Source organism: Hippoglossus hippoglossus, chromosome 21 (assembly GCF_009819705.1).
Source record: "Hippoglossus hippoglossus isolate fHipHip1 chromosome 21, fHipHip1.pri, whole genome shotgun sequence".
NCBI classification, from domain to species: Eukaryota; Metazoa; Chordata; class Actinopteri; order Pleuronectiformes; family Pleuronectidae; genus Hippoglossus; species Hippoglossus hippoglossus.
Window position 1 is genome coordinate 14,798,741 of NC_047171.1, and position 24,310 is coordinate 14,823,050.

General features: G+C 42.1%; 1 protein-coding gene across 1 annotated transcript; it reads right to left on the bottom strand.

Moving 5' to 3' along the window:
* Positions 1 to 442: 442 nt before the first annotated feature.
* On the bottom strand, positions 443 to 23,363 carry tbl1x (transducin beta like 1 X-linked). The gene is made up of 15 exons (XM_034575291.1): positions 22,322 to 23,363; positions 7,963 to 8,068; positions 7,208 to 7,353; positions 6,764 to 6,983; positions 5,540 to 5,672; positions 5,250 to 5,391; positions 5,078 to 5,141; positions 4,867 to 4,964; positions 4,398 to 4,458; positions 4,123 to 4,244; positions 3,957 to 4,031; positions 3,735 to 3,862; positions 2,696 to 2,861; positions 2,510 to 2,611; positions 443 to 2,352 (listed from the first exon to the last, which is right to left on the bottom strand). The coding sequence occupies exons 2-15, from the start codon at positions 8,018 to 8,020 to the stop codon at positions 2,326 to 2,328; spliced, it is 1,542 nt and encodes a 513-aa protein (XP_034431182.1). The 5' UTR covers positions 8,021 to 8,068; positions 22,322 to 23,363; the 3' UTR covers positions 443 to 2,325.
* Positions 23,364 to 24,310: the final 947 nt, after the last annotated feature.

The following is a 24,310-nucleotide window of genomic DNA, read 5'->3' on the forward strand; positions in this document are numbered from 1 at the left end:
GTCTCGAGTCGTTGAATGGGATTTTTTTCCCGTCTCTCATGTCAGCTACAGCCAGTGATCAGAGACTTTGTTTGCTGGTTGTCCGTCAAGGTCAGTTTGACCTATCAAAGCACATTTTTGCCTTGTGATTGCAATATCTCAGGAAGACCACCAGGGGATCCCTTCAAATTCCCTACCAATGTTCATTTGGACTCACTGAAGAACTGATTCCATTTTGGAGGTGGAAAGTCAGGTCACTGTGACCTCACAAAACGCTTCAAATGTTGATGAGTTGTTGCTTAGACCCAAAGATTATATGATAAAACTGTGGTCAGAGTGACCTGATATTATTGGGAATGCAACGCGTCAGGAACACCCGGAGGGACTGAAACTGCACTGAGGCACACAACCAGTTTCAGTCTCAAAGTTAATACTTACTGAAATCAAGACACAGGCTCCGTGGTTTCTGATATCAAAATAGAGTGATTTATTTGAGACACAGAATGACTTCAAAGTTTTGTCCTCGAAAACAGGTGAGTGCACCCCGGACCAGGGCGTCGAGAGAAACAGTAGCTGTCACAGCACTTATTCCATAACTGGGCTCCTTAGCATGCCAAGAAAAGGCCACCAACCCACAGCCCGATTCTCAGTCTGACACAGACAATAATGGCTCTCAGCAAACGAAAAACAACGAACCACCCATCAAACATCCAATTGTGACTGTAAAAAAAAAAGAAGACGAAAATACAAGAAATAAATTGGCCCTTTACTTTTAGCAAAATCTGGACATTTGCTGAACCCGCCAATACAAAAAGTGCCAACACTTCACGTTGTTTTGGCTGAAGTAGACTGAAAAGTAGAAAAGGGACAAAAACAAAAGGGAAATCAGAGTGATGGTGTGTTTGACATGGGCAGAGGGAGCTCGACTTACTGCACGTGTGTGAAGCTCAGTGGGATTGAATAAGACCAATCATAGCATCTTTTTCTTCTTCTTTTACAAACAGTGGGATTTTTCACTTGATCTCCACCTTCTGGTCCCTGTGGTAATGCTAAGAGCGATAGAAGGTCTCATAGGTAGGGTTTAGTTGTTGATTCTCTCATGTCCAGCTCTACATTAAACAATATCTCAATGCTTCAAACCACTGTTCGCTCCTGCACTGTTGACCGGATAGTTTACTGCGTGCAGGTTAATGAGAGGCACGTTTCTTCAGTGGCCGAAAGTTACCTGCCTTCACTGAAAACCCCCGAAACAAAAGCACTGGATATGATTGGTCGAGTCGAGAAAGACTGTATTAAAAGAAGCTGATGATGAGACATGCACTTCATTTAAAAAAGGTCTTGTTGCTGCGCATTAGCAGTAAAAGAAGTGTCGACTGTAGCTTTAATGCACCGCTACAGGATGTCAATAAAGAGTACTGTATATAAACATATATACACAGTATATAAGTCTGTGTATTAATCTAATTTACATATCTTTACATTCTTTAAATTTACATCCAAAAGGGGAAAACATTTTGACTTTGTAAACCACACTTTTCACATCTTAAACACAAATGTTCTAATCTCGACCGAATTGAGCAGGTCATGTTCGGAGATTATTTCTTGGCAGGTTCTTCCTGTTGTTGTTGACCTGATGTTAAACATGAGCAGAGAACTACCTTGTAGCGGCACATTCAATTTTGACTTTCAAACGTCCATCTGTGGAAAATAGACAAAGAAAATGCAAGAAGTACTCTTGAAACAAACTATTCTCCGCTGAGGAGAAGCCCAGCACCCTGTCGACAAGACAATAGCAGTGCTTCAGTATCGATGTTACTTTTATCATGTCTCCAGTTACGTCATTTGGACATGAAGTAACATTCGCACAAAGGAATTTTAAAAACCACAACTTTTCTTTCATAATTTGTTGCCTTTCGCAGCCAAACACGTGTCTCATTAACACCTCTCTTCCTGTAGAACTCATCTTTGCGTTTCCAACCCTTACAACCCGCTAACAGCTGGACCAGTGGCCCGGAGAGATCACAGCACTTCCTCATTAGAAACCTTTTAAAAATGCGGATGCCCCCAGGGATTTGGATTCAGACCAGTCTTGGGGATCTCTTTAACCCGCTGCCGTTGTCTCAAAACAGGCGTGTCGTAAAACACACTGCAACAGACAATAAAGGTGCACGGAATTCAGTTGGTGTTGGCTCCTCAGAAGCTGGTGCAGTCATGTGGTTTTCCTCCCGTGAAGGTTTTGTTTCAGTCAACCTTAACGGCTCCTCTTGAGCAATGAGAGTGTTTCTGCTGATGTCAGAAGAAGGCAATCTGCTGCACGTTCCAGGATACATCAAAGTCTCAAGTCGGCTATTTTCGGAGATCGAGAACACATACCTGGAAAGCACAGACATGTGGTGGCGTTAATGATACATGTCAGCCATCACCAAGTACTTGAACATTTTATAAGCAAGCTCCAAACTACATAAGATGAATTAAAAAGTTGAGCAACCACAAACATTTGGAATTCATAATCACACAGGCTGTGGCTTACCGAGCCGTCTGATGCACTGGCTCCAACTTTGTCCCCGGTGCTGTTCCAGCAAACCTCGAAAATACCGCCAGTGCCCCTGAAGCTGTGCACCAAGGCTCCAGTCTGAAACAAGGCGACAAACACATGTGTTACAACATTATACGTCTACTCGGTCCGTAACCGTATCGATCCCTCTGCGACGCTCACCGTGGTGTTCCAAATGTGGACACACTTATCGAAGGAGCCGCTGGCCAGGTGATTGCCGTCTGGGCTGAAGGCCACGCTGTAGACGGGCTCTTGGTGCTTGGTCAGTGTGTGAATACAAACGCCTCGCTCGACATCCCACAGTCGCACTGTCGAGTCGAAGGAGGCACTGTGGGAAAGACAAAGTGAAGAAATAAGACATGAGACCAGAGCTAAGGATTCATAATCATCTGTTTTTGTGACAAGATCATCTATTAAATATGTTTTGTTAGTGCCAGAGGTACAAGTCTGTGTTGTGTTAATAATTTGCGTTTTTTAGCACTCGAATGTCTGGTCAAAATGCTCACATGTTAACATCCAATATAAAATATCCTGGAAACGTTGATAATAACCGTTTTGTTGAGGAGAAAAACTACACAACAGGGTAACACTTTAACCAGTGGCAATTAAAAATGTGTGAATTTGAATAAAAAAGTGTCAAACTGTGTCAAACCAACACCTGTAATCAGACCCTGCTGAAAACAAATGGAGTCTGATTCCAATCAACACATGTGCTTCACAAAGCAAGTATAAATAGCCAGGGTTAATCTAAGGGGGGCAAGAAGTGAAAGTGAAGAGACATTTTATGCAGAGCGCTAAACTGAAGCCAATTAAAAGTATGTATTGCACGCATACTGAACAACGATGGCATTTATTAAAAGATCATGGAGTGCCATCCAGGCCGTGGCAATAATGGCAGTTTTATTTCCTTCGTGAATTACAGGCAGGTATGCTGGGTTGTCAGTAACGGCTGTGAATTCCAGTGGTATTTGAACTAGAACATTCAAACACGCGTGCACATCTGGGTCAGGGTGTGAGGCTGTGAGCCACTGACATTTACTAGCATTGAGATTTTGCCTGAAACACGGTTTCTTCTGAATGCCAGACTATGACAAGACTCTGCTTCCCAAACACACATTCAGACACGCATGTTGTTTTAGTCTGAGCACACAAAACCTGCACTTTGCTCTCAAAAGTGGGCGATGTGTGAGTGATTTCCCACCTGGCGAGCATGATGTTAGAGTTGGGGTTGTTTGTGCCGGGGCCTGTGGGACTCCACTTGATGGTGTAGATCTCTTTACTGTGAGCCTGGAGGTCGTGAACGCAGGAATCCTGCTTCATACTCCAGATCTGAGCGTGAAGAAAACAACAACTAAATATAACGACCGAATACAAATCACCACTCAGGCTTTATCTCTTTAGCCTCCGAGGACTGGTCTCTTACCTTGAGCGTCATGTCATCTGAGCAGGAGGCGAGCAGCATCCCTGACGGATCCCACTTAATGGCATTAACTTCATTCTGCATAGCGTAAAAAAACATAAGCATGAGGTAGTGAGCGCAGCACTGTGTGAGAGAAGGTCAGAAGATCAGCGTGGAAAAAGCTGTTTACCGTGTGGCCCTGGAAGGTTTTGAGGGGCCGGTCGCTGCCAAGTCGACAGACGTGGATGCACATGTCTGTGCTACAGGAGGCAAAGGTGCTGTTGTTCTGCCAGTCGACATCCAGAGCTGGGGCTGAAGAATATTTCAATGAAAAAGTTATACTCATTCAAAAGGATCAGAGGTTTATAAGGCCACAACTGAGCAGTCATATTTATTATTATTGCATCATATTTATACATCTCCACCAGTTGTGATTGTTGTGGATACACAGTGTAGTGGATTTACCTGAGTGAAAAGGGAACTGCTGCTTGGCTTCTCCTGTGTGTGCATCCCAAATGATTGTCGTCTGGAAAATGAAATTGTGCATTGAAAGATTTCTTAACGCAACATAATGAAGATTGATAAATTAAAAGACTGAATGTATCATAATCATTAACTTTGGTATGTGAATTTATTAACTTCATTTCTTTTTGATCACAAAATGAGCACATCTGCTGTTTATTAATTTAATATAAATATATTAACTAAACATGTAAGACAACAAGTAATAACAGGGTTCTCTCTCTCTCAAGTTTATACTGAGATAAATATTCACTAATAGAAGTGCAGTTTAAATTATATGTTTCTGATTTACACTCTGGCGAGTGATCTAAAAAAGTTAATTTCAAGCCCTAGGACTGGTACAGAAAAAACAACCATGTGGATATTATTATTGACAGACAAAAATCCATGCTTGGGGAGCTTTATAAAATACCTTATCTACGCCAGCACTGAGAATAGAGTTCCCCTTCTTGTTCCACTTGAGTGCAAATATGGGCCCTTTGTGCTGTCCCAAGGTGCTTGCCAGATTTCCTAAAGGATAAGAGCCATTTCCATTTATGTTAGAAAAGATTCTTCAGAAATTGAGGTTGCATTAATTACAATAGCAATGATGCAATCCTGTGCGAGAACGATGGAGGACATACCATCCTTCGTCCATATCCTTGCAAATCCATCGTACGAGCCAGTTGCCAGGAGAGTCCCGTCGCTCTGTCGGATGGAACGATAACAGATCTGTTACTTGAGTGTCCTCAGCATCAAAGTCTGCACATGGTACAAGTAAAAAGAGTAGACATGGATTGATGTTTGGGGACCTACATTCCAGTCTAGTGAGGTGACGTCTTTGTTGCTGGGGACATCCTGGCCACCTTCTCGGATACAGTGGCGCAGCACCAGCTGGGTAGAGTTGGAGTTATTATTCTCGTTCAGGTTCCAGATCCTGGCGGTGGAGTCTCCCGAGCTGAAGACAATACCAACGCAGCAGGGGAGGGTCAAAAGATGGTTGCAACATAAGCTGCCTCATTTATCTTTCAAAATAAAAGCCAAAGCGGGCATACAATAAAGCATGACTCATCCAGCGATCTGTTTCAGCTCAGACAGAGACTCACCCTGAAGCCAGCAGATCGCTGACAGGGTTCCAAGCGCAGATGAACACTTCGGACTCGTGGCCTCGGAGCACTGTGGCTTTACTGGCTGGTATCGCAACATCCATATCCATCTCCATGGGCTCGCTGTGGTTATCTGAGAAGGGCCGGCACAAACAGATGGTCAGATACATATGCACATATTAATGGATGCATCAGCACACACATGCAAGCACATATATGCCCACAATTGTCAGCAAGCTTAGTGGTAGTGTTAATATACTGCTGATAGAATTATCTCTAACGAATATTATTTATCGCCTAATGTTAGAGGGGTGAAGAGTTGCATTTAAACCAAAGAGTCGGATCAAAGAAAATCAATAAGGTGTTTTTGCTGGTATAAGCCAGAGCTATTTTTATTCATCTAAGTCTGAGAGACTGACCCAGTTCGAACGCACACAATTATCACAGTATAATGAGAACCCAGTCGCAGTGATGGAGGCAGAGTTTAAAACAGGGGGGAAAAAACACCACACCTTTAATTAAAACTCCTGTGAAAACCATACAGATGATAAAAGTTCATATAGTTTTCTGAATAAATGTTTGATTAGAGGATTAGAGGTCAACACTGAGTTACTCGGCATCAAGAGTCTGGATTATAACTGCCATTACCATGATAGTGTGGGTGATAAATAAACAAAATATGGTGACTACTAATAAGAATATGATTTTTTTGACAGTTATAATTTTATATTTAAATCAAAGTATGAACTGCAAACATGGAATACAGACTTGTGAACCTTTGCAAAAGAAGACTGAATTCTGTGTTTTTACCTACACAACCATACTAATTTATTTATGGAAAAGGCTTTTATAAATAAAGAATTATCTCCACCCGAACAAGTTTATCAGATAAATAAGGATATCAGATCTCAATATCAGCACATCAGAAGTAACACACCTGAGAAACGTGTATCACGTGACTGTTCATTTGCACTGGGCATGTGGAATCGAGCGTGGGTGAGTGTATCATCGATCCGAAATGTCTCTGTACCTGGTTATTCATTCAAAAATGCTCCCATAGAGTTTTAAAACTAAAACAGTTAAAAAACTGTTTCAGGCACTTAAAAACTCCAGAATAGCACGGACACCAAAACTAAAACATAGTGGAGTGAATGTAGCCATAACTACTTCATAGATAATGTTAGTACCTACTACTACTGAGACACCTATATTTATTCCACTTACTCATGATGTGAGTGCCATTCTCTTCCCCATTGAAGGTGGCTTCTCCATTCTTTGGTGCATTACACTGGATTCCAGAGGTCGAAGCTGCCATTGCACCGGACGCCTGCTGCTGGGCCAACTTGTCGCGGAATGCCTGCTGCCGTGTCTGCACCGCATCTGGCATCACAGCGTCGATGAGCGACAGCGACTCGATCGGTCGACCGTCGAAGACTGTGCCATCCTGTCAGAACAGCAGACATAAATAACACATCATGAGGCAATATTTAAATTGTGACTCGTCTAGAGTCTTTCTTCATAATAATCCTTATTTAGAAAAGTTGAGTAAGGCTTTCCAATTGCTGTTCCTTACAAACATTCATCAGTGTTTCTCTCAGGAGTGGGGAAAAAGGGGGAAAATCATAAAAACATCGTTGGGAGTCAATAAAAGCAGATCCCTCTCCTCACCTCATTGATGCTGATCTCTGCCTCTACATACTGAAGCCCTTTCTGCAGGATGGAGATGAGGGCTGCAGGGGGCACTAGTGTTCCATTGATGTTCGACTGGCTAATGTGGCTCTCAATGCCAAAGGTGAATGCTGAGTGGGAGAAACCTGAAAACAAAACACACCATTCACATTCATTAATGGGTGAGTGCCAAGCACAAGATGTGCACAAACACAGCACAAATATTCAAAGAAAAGTCTTGTCTGATCCAAACAAAGCCAACAGTAATTGAATACAAAAGCCCAATGGCGTAACAAGTATGACATTTGAGAGTATAATAAGGCATGCCAATGTCAATGTTGACCTCTGCGCTGCTAGTAGCTTGTATTCTGTCAGATGGCCTCAGATGCTGATCTAAAACCAGTAATAAAACGCTGCGACTGGAATTTGAGTCGGTGATCAGAATCTTATCAAAGAGTGCATAACAAGTTGACATCAGGGGAATGCTCTGTGCAGTCACATTACAAGCGGTTCATTTCCATCCACTATGTGATAAGAAAAACATCTCTTGACGCACGTAGGCATCATGCTGGACTATGCGTAACATGTGCTTTGCCTTTAGAAATGCATGATAATTGCATTTTCTAGTCAATGACCACATAAATGTGCTTTGACAGCAAAAACCTTGCAATGCGGAAAAATATCAGCAATTGATGTTTCAAGCCCAAGTTGATCAATTCATTTTTAGCGGTATATGACTGTTTAGTGAGACAAACCTGATTCTTGGAGGTATCTGTAGACCAAGAAGTTCACTTCGTCGCTGGTAATACTCATCTTAGCCCAATGACAGGGAGGAGGTATGTTGTAAGGCTGGGCTCACTCCTGAAAATAAAATCAAACATTTAGTTTTAATTAAGATTTCACACTGCAGTCTTGCATAAGACATTTTAAGCCACTCGAACAAATTATTTCTCTCTCATATCCCAATAAAAATGAACACAAATGTTGCACCCAGCAGAAATCAGTCCTGGCTTTTGTTCAGTGACACAGTCGTGTGCCAATATATTTTAATACACACCCACACACAGGACAGTCCTGTTTTCTAGCCTCTCTTACAACATGCTCACTCTTGTCCTGCTCATTGCTGCATGATTCCTTCCTTTGACAGTGTCAATAGCTGGGTCAGTTAACCTGTGAATCCACAAACTGAATTCAAGCATTTCCTGCTTCTCATTCTGGTCTAATGGGAGTATCTATATCCATTTGGCATCTACTGAGAACTGAATGGTGCTTCCCATTAGTGAGCCAGCCAACAATCTAGATGTAAAAGAGTCCTGATAAAGCTGTAAGGATATTAAATGCCAGTCTTGTGCCCATCTAGTAAATTACAGAGGAGACCGAGGGGCTAATTATTCCTAGCAGCCGACCTGACCCTCCATTTCAGAGTTATTTTCAACAAATATGAAATGTTTAACAGAGCTTATGAAAAACATTTCAATTGAGACCATTTCAAAACTGAAAGGGGCCAGAGAAACAAAAATGCAATTACATTTTAAATTCCATCAAGTTTTTTTGTCCTCAGGCAGATGAACACAGTGAGAATACTAAGAGGTTTTATAATTTCCCTCTCATTCAAGCATGCACTTCTCTAGAGAAGGGTAAATTGAGCTGGAATGAGATTAATTATATACCCACAAATAAGATGTAAACATACACAAATGCACAGCAAAAACAATGAGCGTGAGAGCCGTCTGTGTAAATACTAGGAAAATACAGAACAAACTGCAACCTGACAATGAGTCATGGCTTAAAAGTAGAGAGCCATTTCCTGCTCTCCCACTGGGAGATAAAGGGACAGACATTTTGCTGAAAATAAGAAGAGAAATGGAGGGGGGTGGTGTCAGGTATGAGGACCGCATGGCTGTCCAACTTTCATTCCAAACACTGTCCGGGCCCACTCAAGTTTCCTTTTGGTAGCGTAGCAACGAGAGTGATCGAGAAAAATAGACAGAGAATGGCGTTGTCCCAATTACCAGTGGGCATGCAGCCAGAGGGCTTGAACATGTTACTCAACATGAATTATTCACTTTCACCTTGGTATATTCTTTCTTTCTTTATTGTACTACAGCTGAAGTACGGAGGGTTTACTGACAAAAGAAACCGCTTCGGTTAAGTTGCACCTGGTGTAGAAGAAACCACTGCAACCAACGCAAGACAGACATTTACTAAAAATAAAAATACTGGTTTAATCTCAATTTTCCCTCTATCACTTACATCAACAAACAGATACCATCTGTACTGCACTCACGAGGCAAGGACTCATTGCGACCTTCTTCCATAAACAAAACGGGGCTAGTCTACCTTTGCCATTGTGCCCTGCTTTGACCGCTGTTACCATGTTTCTCATTAACTTACATATGGGACTAGGAAGGGCTAGCCACATCAAAGCAAGGCCGCGCTGCACCCAAGGCCACTACAGATACATACCAAACAACTGGAAACATAATTAGCAGGGAGCCTGGAGGGGCTCGGGTCCCATCGGTGCAGGGCAGAGGCAATAATCCCTCTACTGGGCCCATGATGGCACCATCACCAGTTCCCCAGGTATCAGAGTCTCCTTTGAACAAACAATGTGGCATCTAGGAAAGGAGACATGTATCCACTGAAGTGATAAGAGGGGGGAGGGGGGGCTACTTCCTTTACGACCACTACAACAAAAAACACTGTTTTCAAAGCACAGATTAACCAGAGGTTGGAGGTGCATACAGTAGACATAATGTTGACACCACACATCCTGTATTGTGGTTAGTATGATTATGGGATACTGTAGCTTTATACAATGGGAATTTGCACTAAACTCCGTTCACTCTCCTGAAATTATTTGGCTGTATGACATTTTCCTATTGTTGTGAACACGTCTGACCCAGAAAATCTCCTGCCGCATTCTTCATATATGAAAGGCAGACTACAGAGACTGTGTAGAGCCTATTGTCCCGACATTTTCTGGAGTTCATGTCTGAAAACGGCTTTTGACACATCAGTATTCAACAGCACTACAAACCACAACTCCAAAATACCCATACACTTGAATGTATGTAACTGAAACATGATTATATACTTTAATATGGATTGAGTTCAAATTACTTCCAGGGAATTACGTGCTTCATGTTCAAATTCTTTGAACCTTGATCTTTTTTTGAGGAGAGTCTGATTGACTTCCCCAAAACGTCCAATGATAAATGTGGCTGACATTGCTATGGCAATATGATTCATGTCTAACAGTATACAGCGGTATCAGAGATCCCACATTTGAGCCAGATGAGCCCCCGCCTGGAAACACTACAGAGGAAGTGTGGGGTGTGTCGAACAGTGACGGAGTATCAATCAATCTGAGGAGTAAAACTGAATATTGTATTGAATGGAACATAAGAACCAAGTCAATCCACTCCCATCAGTCTTTATTGTCACTGTGTGTGTCTTTTAGATATACATATCTCCAAAGCCAGAACAGTAAAAGGAGTCAATTCACAATCTATTTTGGGGGGGGGGGGAATAACATTGCTGACCTGTCAGCAGACTGACCTTGGCATGTTCCAAGTACACCAAATCACCCAAGATATTTGAACTTATCTCTTTAGGCTTTTCTCATATGTCACGGAAAACGCAAGCATAGGGTAGAAATACACTTGCTGTTAAGCCATGCATTCACGTAGACAGCCAGATGTGTCAGATAAGCCTAATTGTCCACATACTTGGTGTGTACTACGCATGTTACAGGAGTATTCCACCACAGGGCACAACACACACAAAAAGTAAAGTTTTGCATTTTGTAGATACAAAACATGGTGACACCGGAGGTCATGCACTGTCCCCACCCGTCATGTGTGTATCGCATCTTGCAGAAAGTGCACAACCAACGCACCAAATGGACACAGGGATACATGAAGAGACCATGATGCATGCAGGTAGTTAAAAGCAAGTATGTCAACATTTACCAAACCTACAGTTATATAAGACTTTCTGAAAGCATTTACACAACACATATTTATAAACAACTTAAGCTTGTTGTTGCTTTAAATCTTTTCATTTCTCTGGTCTCAAAGTCTGACTAACGATTGAGTATTGACTTTCTGAAAGCATCTCTTACACAATATTATCAATCTGTGCAATATCAACTCAACTTAGACATGCACTGAACTCTGCAGATACTCCAGAGGAGGTGCATATGTGAACTTCCTCCGCCTGGCCTCCGAGTATAAAGTCTGTAGAAATTCAAGAGAATTCAATGTGAGAACATAGCAGGAGTTCCCCCTCTGGATTCACCGTGAGCGAGTGGTGGGGGGGGGGGGGTTGATGACACTTCTAAAGAGCAACAGATGCAGAAAGGAAAAAATACCAAAAAAGCAAAAAAATTATCCCACGGTGAAAAAGTGGTGACACACACACACAGACGACACCGACAAAGATGTCAAGAGAGTTTGTGGTGATAAGAGCCAACACCTAGTGTGTTGTAAAGAAAATCAGGTGATGTCTACAGCAGAGTTAAAAAGTCGCTTCCTGCCTCTGCCTGCTGCACAGCTCGCCTGAATAATGCGGAGGATTTGTTGCTGTTGTGAATGTGTCTGCACAGAGAACCTCCCACTCCTTTATGCATGTGTGAAAGGCAAACTGGGTAAACTCTGTAGCCAATTCTCTGGATTTTACCCACATGTCATGTCTGAAAACGGCTATAAGCTCCAGAGCACAATCAACATACTGTACATTTATAATAGTGTTAAACAAACGGATGAATTCATCCGTTTTAAAAAGACAGGCAATAGACAGGACTAGACAAATGTAAACCCAAAATTGCAAATGATGAGAACCCCCGTGGTCATCAAGCTAGCATCAAGTTGTTTTTACGACGTTTATTGCACCCATAGAGAATATAAACTGCACAGCTTACCAAGCCACCTACGTGCGTTAGGCCAAAGGATGTGGTGGAAGCAGAAGAACAATAAAATCCTTCATAATTGAACGCCCTGTCAACACTGCACGTCAGCTGCATTTTCAGTCTTCCACCTCAACTACGACTGACAAATGTATCGGTATCAAATCTGTCAACTAAGCAAAGTACCAACTCCCTCTTTGCTTACGCAATTGACACCCAAAGCAAATACTTGTGTAACTACATGGCTTGTGTATTGTGCTGTAAGCCCTGTCACTTTTGAGTGCACTGCAGTGAATTAACTGACACAGGACAGCAGCTCTTACAGACCAGTACTATTAATTCACATTTAAACCATTTTAAAATGCATTCCCCTAAAGTATGATTACCATAACAATGTAAATATGCAAAAATGATATCTACCACTGAGCAATGTATGATTAACCATCTTCAAAAAAAAAAACACAACCAATATGAAATTAAAAATCCAACACTGATGCAGGAGAGCAATGCTGCTATGGTGCTCTACTAGCATGTGTAAGAAAAGACAGGGTATGATTATTCATTTTTTAAATATCTGAGTTGAAGCCAAGCCGCACATTTCACATGTTTGTGCACGTTCCATGGATAACATGACAACACTTTAAACCGTGCACAAATTTAGCTTTAATTAAGGAAGAGAGATAATTTACAGTAAAAATCGGTTTAGAAACACACTTGACCTTTGGGCTTGTACACTGCAGCTATATGTTTTAAATACTTCACTTGGTCTAATCTACCTTAAACTAACTCTAAACAACCCTGGCATCCTCTCTCCCTCTGCACACACACAAACAGACTATATTGTATAATAGGTTACAATCATGACCAACTTCAGCTCCATATGCAAATAAAACACGTTTTTTTAAACATAACAATTTCAGTGCAGAAGTAACAGAGAACACAATACAGAACCATCCAACTCCTACACATGCAGGTTTGAAAAGCACAATGTTCAAAACCAGCATACCAGGGAGCCCATTTTCTCCTGAACAGTCACCTCCTGACAGATGTGCAAACAAGACCTGGAAACAGCAGCCATTTTCTCTTGAACTGCTCTGCTGAGTAAAAACCCGCCTTTGAAGCTTCTGGTTGGGCTGCAGTCTTGGGGGGGGAGCGATTGGAGTGGGGGAGGGGAATCAAAGAGAGAGGGTGGTGGTAGTGGTGGTGGAATGGGAGCAGGGTGATAAATAATGATCCACAAACAGGTAATCACAACAACCATTTGAGCGTTATTCTTTGCCTCTCTCAATGAGTCACTTAGCGGCGGCCGATGTAGGTCGGCGGCGGTGGGGGATGGTAGGTCAGCACGCGTTGGGGGATGGTAGCCCTCAAGTCTCCTGGGGGAACACTTCTCCCACGCTTCCTATGGGCGGCAACATTTTCAATGTTTACCAGGGGTGGCCGACTGTGCGCCCGGAGAAACGACACAAGTGTGCGTGGTTTCATTCAAACCAGCGACTCCACCCACTGACTGACACTCCAAGTAGAGAGGAAGCGCTCATAGAGGAAGAAATAGTCTGCTGAGGTGATGAGTAAAAACTGGGTCTGCAGACAGTTGACTTTCAGCAGCACATGGCTGATCACCCCCGGAACCACGAGGGCCGACCTAATGGTTCTTCCAGCAGCTAACAATCAGCAAGGTCATCAGGGTAACACATTAGTGCAACTGCAGCAACTGATACTGACAACATGTCTTCATGCTATGGTCCGCATACAAACTACAAAGGGACAAATCTTTGAAATACGCCATGACAGATTTGCAATCATTTAAACGTGCGGTGTGTTTTTTCATCTTTCTCTCAAGAGAGAGTTGCACATTCACCACCATCACTTGCATTTTTCTCCCCAGGGACTGAATGGGGGTTGGTGACAGACAGCGAGGATCACCAGAAAGATTCATCATGATGTCTGCTAATGGGAAGCGCAAGGACCTATGATCCACCCTCATGCTGAACCCATTAGAATCAAATAAAAACGACAACTCCCACTTGTCCATTGTTGTCATCTAGTATTCTCAATAGAGACAAAAGGATATCAGCAGTCTTACATTGCGCAAAGAAGAGAGATCTCTGGGCTTTTTCCCCTATTGGTGCGGACGAAACAAAATCCCTATCATTTATATTGATGAGCATAAGTAAACAGTCGAGGAAACTGTATAGACGCTGTCAAGACTGTGGTGAAAATTTGATATTTTACGAAGCTGCACCCTCACTACAGAAGGAAAATAATAATTAACACTGCACAGTGTGATCATGGCATCTTTTAAGCCTTATAACTAAGAAATTCATTAATCCAACTGGACTTCCTGGACAAAATCTTCATCCTGTACCTGTAGCAACATGTCGAAATCAACATAGATCGTAAACAGATCTGAATCACAGATGTTGCAGTTTGGATTCAATTTAAAAAAGAGTCAACACTGGAATGGTTACTTTGGATATAGACAATATTGTTATGAAATTATGAGGATTTGATGCATATTATCATTGAGACTTTAATATGCCTTAAAAACATTATTTATAGTAACCAGGTTATTGCATGTCAACACCTGGTGGTTTAATATGTGCACGTAAGCACACAAAGGACCAGGCACTGGAGGGGATGCACATGTATTTGCCTGTGCGGGGGTTGGTCTAAAGTAAATACTTTGTGTGGAGGAGACTGTGGGAATTAAATAATACAGCAGAAGAAAACACCTTCAGTACTCTGACCTTGCATTCATCAATGCATTTATACTGCAGATAAGGTAAAAGACCGCTCTTTGTTAACCACCAAGCACACTGAACATGTTATCTTTTGCAAAAGACATGTTATCTTGTGCAAAACAAAATTCAGCAGAGACATTTGTAAAATCTAGGCCGGCGCATTCTGTTTATCTTTATGTTGTATGATTAAGAGCCACACATTCCCGAGTATTATCTAGTACATCTGAAATTGAGACTAAATGATCTGTACATTTGATCAAAAACAACAAATTGGATAATGAAGAGAACCTCTGACAGCCTTCAGCTGTGTTACTGTTGATGGGACCATTATCTCCACTACTGACAGGAACTGAAACTATTACATCATTATTGGGAACATACAGTATATGTCTAAACAAGCTTTTATGTAACACTGTTTTACTGAAAAAAGAAAAAAGAGAGGACTGTACCATTTTTATCAGTAGCGTAAATGTAGATTTCGACATTCATTCAGTAGAAACACACAGCAACCACATAAAAGGGCCTCAGCCGGGAAATTGTCTCTTTTTTTCTCCAGCGAGATGAGGACTGCACGAATAAGCTGTAAACACAGCGACAAACCAGTGTGGGCAATACAAGTGTTGCCATGGTGACCAGAAGATCTTGCTTCTCTGTCAACAGCTGCTCATGCCACCCTGAATGCCCCCCACTCTTGTGGAGCTTTCCTTCCATCTGACATCAGGGTCAAACAAACAAAGCAGACAAGTGAGCTGAAATTCTGATCTTCATTCTAAGCCATCCCTCGACTTATCCCTTACTGAGCATTAACACAGTACGACATTAACAACTACACATCAGAGATGAGCCCTTTGTAGCGTGTGTGTGTGTGTTCTCTAAACAGCGTATATCCTGCTGAGCAATCCATCACTCACACAGAAGGACATTTTGGAAATGTTTCGAATTTCTTGTTGTAAATAGGTCAGAAGTTTGAGTGCACGTACCTCTGATGTATGTAGAGAATGTTTTAATCTGCATTGGTATTTAGATCATGAAAACACACCGCTGTTAACATCAATACCAGATTTCTTAATTTACATACATTTAATTCTTCCATGGCCCATTAGTGGCCTCACTCAATGAAGACACATAATGTAGTCTTCTCAGGAGGCAATAAATACACCATTAATCTCCTGTAATAAAACTGACCTTGTAATGTTTCACACGGTACTGGAAGACTAAACACACACGTAAAAGAAATTATGCATAGACTCTGTGTAATTATACACCATTGTAGATAAACTGTAGAATGATAAACCTTTCTATACAATAACTGAATTCCATGGGCATAATAACTTTGTCCAAAAGTCATGCTCGTCTTTTTGTACATATTGACCACAGGGAGGACCCAGTGTTTGGTACATTGACAAGTTTTCAACTACAAGGAAAAGGAAATTACAAACCACGCATGGGTAAACTTCAGACTTTCATTGGCATTCTACAGATGGCAGTTTCGTTTCCGGAGCAGTGTGATCAAAGCCACAATTCATGGTTTTACTCAACAGCATATTCCTTTCACTGGCTGTCTGGACAAAGCTTTAGACAGAAAACCAATGAGTACATTCAGTACAGATCTAAGCCTGAATGATTATGAAGAAAATATTGTTCAATATTGTGATGATGGTAAATATTTAAGTCTGCATATACAGTCCCTCTGTCTTCCTCAGCCACCGTGCAAGCTAACCTCACAGTCACCACCAAAATGCCACCAATTAATCTGAGGGTAGCTGACAGCTAGCTGGAGCTTCCTCTGAGTCGCCACATGGTGTGAGTGCATTGCCCGTGCATCTCGGGCTCCATCTGATAAGTCAGATCTATCTGACACTCACATGCCAAGTGTGTGAATGCAGGGTTTACCCTCAGGCTATGTCCACACTAATTTAAAATGAAAACGATCTCCATCCAGACAAGTATTTTAGCTCCACATCAGAATTAATCTCTGTCCATACTGACAGCCATGAAACCACATATCACATGACACATTCAAGTACACTTGGCTTGCATGTGCGGGTTAAAACAGGAAGAAGATTGTGTGGTCTGCAGTTGGTTTCCTAGTTGTAGAAAATAAAAACGAAGAACAGCAACGAAACAAAAAGTAAGAGGAGGGATTTCGTTGATCAAACTGACAACGAGGTGGAGCTATTACTGAAAGAAAGGGTTAAAGCAATAAGCTTCTAATTCGTTCTCCGTGTTGCATTTATCGCTGATAGTCAAAGCTAGGCCATTTGTTGATAGGAGGACATTAAAAGGAGAATGAAAAATCAGGGAAAGATTCATCGAGACTTACAGGATCTAATCAGCAAGCAAATGTGTATCTGCATCTGTTTCCAAGTCTTTGTTTCTACCTGTCCAGACTAAAACACAAACATGGAGATGTCAAATTATATTTAAATTTAAAAAATGGCGAAGCAAAAAATGAATGCTTACAGCAGCAAAATCACGACAGTGTATAAACTAAATAATATCTCTGAAGAAAAAAGGAAAATGTCAATAAACTAAATAATATACCTGACATGAAAACACTGTGATGTAGAATAAAGAACACAGACATCAGTCACTATCAGTCATCTCCTCCCTCCTCTTCACTCTGCTGCTGAGGACTCCTCTTCTGCAGGTTATGCTACTAGAGAGAGGGTGCCTGCTGACTTAGTCTGTAACTAATAATTAACAAAGATCTCACTAATTTGAAGGTGTGTGGCAAATAAAACTAGCAGCCTACATACAGACTGCTCTAATTTGAGCTTGTAACAATTCACCATTAGCGCAATAAACACACAGTGGTTGTGTAAAAAGGAAAGGTTAAATATAACTTTTCTCTGCTGGATTTTTTTTATTATATTTGCAGTGCTACAAGTGCAGTTGTTATCAACTCAGGTAGAATGTTCACATCTTACTGGTCTCTACTGCCGCCTCTGTGCTGTCCACTGAGTGTGTGTGTGTGTTTGAGAGAAGAAGCTGCAGCCCGACCATAAAGGACAGGAAAATAGTGGTATTAAAAACCAAGTGGCGGACGTGACCAACCTACAGCAAAAAAAGATATTGTTGATTTAATGATTTTCTTCCTGATCTTTTGTGGCTGAATCAGCAGGGAGTGAAGAAAGACTTAAGGGGGGGGGGGGGGGAAAGGGACAATATCCCCTTTGGTGGAAAGGTTCTCTGGCGTGCATGTGCTTGCACAGCTTCCTGAACACTCATCCTCCAGCATTATTAGTGCCCCCGAAACATTTTTTTTGTCTTGTTACAAATTACAGTCCAACTGCGGAGAAAACACTACAATGATGGCCACACAGAGCTTAGTCTTTCTCTGCTTTACTTAGAAATGAGATTACCTGTTTGTACTAACAGACTGACCTTTGAGAAAAAGGGTTTGTCCATTGACAGAGCGTGATGCGACACAGATGTTTGCTAAAAGCAGCAAACATTCTATTTAATACAAAGAAGGTTAGTGAATCATTAGCCACAGTGTGATGGGTTCAGACACAATAGAAAAAGAAACTGATTACCTGCTAGACACTGAAACAGTTGGGTGTTTGACACAACTTTAAAAAAGGCATGTGGCTTTGTCCCACTTGTTTTAATTGAAATGCTCTCAAGGACATAGTTAACGCACAGCAGACACAAGTTCACACAATGATAAACAGAGCAACCCGAAAATCCAAAGTGAAATCCAAATAAATAACTACAGCCTTGGACTAGCCAGTACTTGTATGGGCGTCATTTCAGAGTAACCACTAGTCTGTGAGCTGGCAGATAGCCCATGAAGACAGCACGGAGAGAATGGTTCACCTCCCCCCATGGCCTATCATAAATAAATACCGCTACAGAAATATTTGGACAGCTCGAAACAGAGCTTTGCAGCACCACAGGGCTGCCATGGGCTTTCTCTGGGACTTCCTTGCCCTACTTATGAGCAGGGGATGAATTTCTGTTTTGAACACAGTCTGACACAATGTACCACGGATTAGCCGTTTTCTCTTCTGTGCATCAGTTCACCAAGTCCACAGTAGTCACATTTGAATGACTAAATAGAGGGAAACAAAGTAAGTACAAGCCACAATGTTTTAGACCAAATCACAATATCCAGTCATAATCAGAAGTATTTGGAAAGCAACACATTTTGAATCTTTAGGCTCTGAGCTTCAGCATCTTTCAACTTTAAAATAAAAGTATGGATACAAAATGACATTTCTATGTCTCACCTTTAATTTCAGTAGGCTTTGTAAAAACTGCTTAGACCTTTCAACACCCACTGTCCCGAACTGTAGCGATTCAAAGTAATTCCACAGATACACATTAAGTCAAAGAAAAATAATTATTTATATATTTTGTGGAAAATCGGTTGTAGACAATGACTGTCTGGAGGCTTTAACTCACAGACGTCACCAGACACTTTCTATCTTAACTGGTGATGTATCTACCAGAGCTTCACAGCAGCCATCTTCAGCTTAATTTGGTCTTCAACACGAGAAATACAGCTCAGTCAGACTGAGATCAGGTGACAGGTGGATATTCTACCTCCTCACCTTGAAAAGCTCTTTGGTCGCTTTGACCAGATGTTTAGGATCTTTGTTCTGTCTGCTGAAATATGAACCATCATCCAAAGAGTTTTCTATGTATTTGACTAAATCTGAGCACATCATATGCCCCTAGATAGCTCAACATTCATCCTGTTGCTTCCATTAGCAGTGAAATCATAGATGCCCGTTTTCTAGTTCCATTAGCTGTCTTATATCTGCCCGAGCTTTAACAGAATCATCACTTTGTTTGACCATAGTCTTGAGGGAGATTGATTTTTGTTTCTCAAGTCCACAGAGATGGATGTTTTTGAGAACAGCAATTGGTCCTTTCTGTTTTGGGGGTTTTCACCTTGTGGTGACTCCTCCGGGGTTATGGTTGTTAAGACTTCTGGGGTTATTCATGACATATCAAATGATTTTCTAATGCTCTTCTTTCTATCAGATCGTTTGCGTTTTAAATTTTCCTGTACACACCAGATAGATCTTTACTTTTCAACCTCATTTTCAGTTGTATGGTCACCGCTTCACTTCTCACGTTGACAGAAAGCCCTACTTTGATCTAAATGACGACTCTGTTCATGTGAGCTTTTTGTGATTTAACCATTGAAACAACACACAGCGGCCAAAGAAACTTAATTTAGTTGCCAAAAGTCCAATTATATTTGAACCATGCTATATTATGCGTTAGAGGGCCACATGTCCCACACGGTTCTTTTGATATTGATGTAAACCGACTCAAATTAAAGCTGAAACTTTAATGTAGTATCCGTCATTTAATGTCATATTAAATGTGTTGAAGCTCAGAGCCTGGAGGATTAAAAAATCATAGATTGTATATGAAGATGGATGACATGAATGCTCCCAAAAAGTGAAAGCAAAACATCTTGATCGCCCCCTGGTTGCTGGCTGCAGTATAGGCCATAAGCCATGTCGGCTTCGGGTAAGCAGATGGGACATGGGCTAAACTAAAAAGTCAAAGTACATGCCAAATTTATTTTTTGCAAAGATGGTTTCTGTCCTTTTTGGTAGTTCTTACTTACATTGTACAGTGTAAGGTAGTGGAATGAGAAGAGAACGTGAATTATAAGCAACTAGCTAAAATTAAGTGAGATTTATATTTTCTGTTGATATTCACTCTGGCCAGCGTGCTATGCACCAACCCACTAAAAGTCCGAGCAGAAAAACTGAGGTCACTCATTTTCTGAGACAACACAGCATTGAAAAACAAATAAGATGTATTTCTTTCTCAAATCCTGTCACTGAAAACAGAGGAAGGCCTGTGGGCTATCTACATTATTCATTTATGCCCTCTGAAGACTCAGTACAAAGGTAACAATGTCCAGCTACTGAAACCCCAAAACAAAGACACACACAGCTATCAATAGAGTTAGTTAAGAATAAGGTCACTGAAAATAACATATTTAAAGACCAATGCATGGAAACTTAAATGTTGTCTGAAACGTGTACTTAAGACATCATAAAACTGCTTTTGTTCTTGTGATGGGCAGCACTAAACCTATTTTTGTAACGACTGCAATTACGGTTCACTAGCAGCTCTCACCTCTGGTGACAAAACTGGTAAACATCATGACCCTTATTCAACACAATATGGTTGAATCTAATAACACTACGTTGACAGGAATATCTTTCATATATAAAAACAAGGAATCACGAATAAGTAACGTAGAAGTTATTAAGTCGTATAGAATATCTGTAGTATCTCGGTGGCAATGACATTAGTGAAGAGTTTAAGGTGTCATCCAGATTACGTCTGCAAGCTTACATTGTGAAAATAAACACAAAAGGTCGCAGCAGCAACCAAAATGTCAAATCAAGTCCAATCCCCATCTGCCAACACAAGGTTTCTTTAATGCATTTTCCTTGTTGCTGAAATGCTTCCATGCATGCAGGAGCTAAGCAACATTGGCTGGTTGCTGTGAACAATCAGTCAGTAGGCCAACAAGAAAGGGGGACATCACTTATTATTTGGGCCACTGACATACAATCAGGCCAAAAACAGCACTGAGGGAGCAGCGTGTTTGAGCTGTTGTTTCCCTCTGAATCCTTCTCGTGTCTCGCTTTAACAGCAAATAATGAACACTTTGATGCTCAAGTTGCCAGACGAGACATCCTAACTGTGTCTGTACTGTATCCCATTATTCCATTAGCTACTGAGAAAAGCCAGGGCTACTACATGGAAAATAAGAATTTACGAGTCACGCAACATGTATTAATCTCTTCATCAAAAGTGTCCTCACGAGGAATATGTTACAGTTTTCTGTAGCTACTGGTCTGTGCTGAATTTATAGACAGTTGCAGCTCAGGAAACAGCATTAACATTGTAGTTATACAGTAACACGAACTGTCCCTTGACTACTGGTGGCAGTGTAGTACAGTTGGACGTCTCTCCCCTCCCCCACTCATGTGCTTCCTAAGTCTGCAAAGGGATATAAATATGTATATCGTCCATATTTCAGCTTCAGGGAAAATGCCTCCAACTGCACAACATGCTGGTGCTTTCAGTGTTGCGGTGTGTTGTTTTTAACAAAGAGAAAAACTAGATTTGCCAAGTACCAACGAAAATGGGGGCAATCCTCGAAAAGCTGTTAAACTTCCAATTGTATTTTGTGAAGCAGTCACACAGCTCGGCTACGAAGGGGAAAAAGAAATCAGGGGCGATGAGGGAAAAAGTGCCAGGATCAAAAGGAGGGAATATTAAAAAAGGCACAAGCAGGAGACATTTCAACACACGTGTGAGGCGGCGGGTGACGAGGCTGAGCCGGCAAACCTCCACAAGCAGCGGCTCGATCACCCGCTAGCGACGGAGCCCGTGTGCTCCTCCAGCACCGGGCACAAAACATGCAGCTCCGCAAAACCCCCCGCGCGCCGGTCGACTTTTTAAACTCACCTTCTCGTGTGTCGTGAGCGTGAACTCGTGGTGTCCGCCGCCACCTCTTCCTCCTCTTCCCACGGGGGAGAGAAAAACCTCCAACTTCGAGCCGGTTTACGCGAGCGACGACTTTCCTCCTGTTTTGCTCCCCGTCATATTTCAAGTTCCGACCGCCGCCGTGGGTGAACACTCCACCGCCGACTAACGTAAAGTGTCCGGAAGGCTCCCTGGCAACCGGCTGGTAGAAGTTGTGAGTTCGCGCTGGGGGTAAGGGGTGGGGGGGTGGGGGGGTTGTTTATTTATTTTTTTCAAAAAAGTTACAAAAAGAAAAAAAAATGGAATGGGGGTGGGTGGGGGTAAAAGGGAAATGCGTTGAGTTTCTGCGGCTCGGGCTGCGGGCGACTCTGGTGGAGTTTCCCCCGTTCAGCGTGAGCGGATGGGGGGGGGGACGGCGGGAGAGAGACGTAGACTGAGAATACGAAAAAGAGAGAGAGAGAGAGAGAGAGAGAGTGAGTGAGTGAGGGGTGTGTGGAGGTGGAGGAGGAGGAGGAGGAGGGGGGGGGGTGAAGGCTAACTGACCTTAAACCTGAATATTACAAACATAAACACGGCTGATCACGCTAATGAGGAAACCCAGTGTTAGCCCTGTCTGTCACTATGTTGACTGTTATCTCAGAGATTAGAAAAAAAAAGAACACGCGAGCGTCCACACTGTTAGCATACAGTAGCTTAGCCGCCTAGCTAAACCCGGGTGGTGTTAACGCCAAGTTAGCGCAAGAAGACTGTATTGTAAGTGGTGTTTGAGCTGGAGCTGGAGCAGGAGCAAGGGGGGGGGGAGTCTCAGGCTGCAGCCCCGCATGGTGCGTGTATCTGCCGCGCGCGCTCTCCCCTCCCCCACGCCGGCTCTCCTCCAGCTCCTTTTCGCCTGGCGGGTCACACCGCGGTTGATTAATTCTCCCTTCGCCCTGCTCAGTCATTCACATTTGGAAAGTAAATAACAAGTTGACATCATTACGGCTCCGCGCTGCTGTGACACATTCCTCCGACTACCGCGCACCCCGTAGCAAGCGCGCACCGCATATTCCCGAGTTAAAGCTGCAGCTTCACACGCGCAGCGCGGGGTTGTGTTTTAGCTGCTTACACGCACGACAGTGTGGGGGGAGATAATGTTGTATGTACGCAAATGCTTGGTGTTGTTGTGAGTAGCACAGGAGCTGCCGTTAGAGGTCCAGTGTGTACGGTGTAGGTGAAAGGGATCTATTGGCAGATAATACAAAAATAATCCTCGTGATTTTATCATTACATTACATTTATTACATATCGTTTAGCTGACGTGTTTATCCAAAGCAAAATACAATAAGTGCATTCAACCATGAGGGTACAAACTCAGAACAGCAAGAATCATGTACATTAGCTTAAAAAAAAGACAAACTACAAGTGCTACATGTAAGTGCAATATATAAGTGAAACTAACTTACAGTTTACACATACAAACAGAATTATTTGCAGAGATAAAAACACAATCCCATTCTGTTTTCTTATGAGCCCATTTTTAACATATTTTTAAGGAATATATATTTCTTTTGAAGAAGAGGGGTGAGGGTTAACAGCACAACTTAGAAAATGTAGTAAATTAGGATCGAAATCTCTTCCCTACCTCACCGTTATACCAGAGGACGTAGGAAACATTGAAGATGTCTTTAAGGTCAGAGTTATGGTACAACTATTCTTCAGGCTGTTCATTTCTCTACAGGTCACAGGTATATGACTAAAGTACAGTATGGTGTTGATGATAATAAGCGGGACATGTCAGAATACACAGAATGCTTTGTGTACTGGGTGGGAAGTGTCGTCCATGATGTCTTTAAACCATCACGTTTACTACCTCACTATCCGGAAACACACTGAAGAGCACCGTGGCACAGAGCCAGCTTTTCCTGATGCATTTGCATAGTCGTTTTAATGGCCACATAAAAGCCACTGGCCCAGTCGACCACTGCGGAGAGA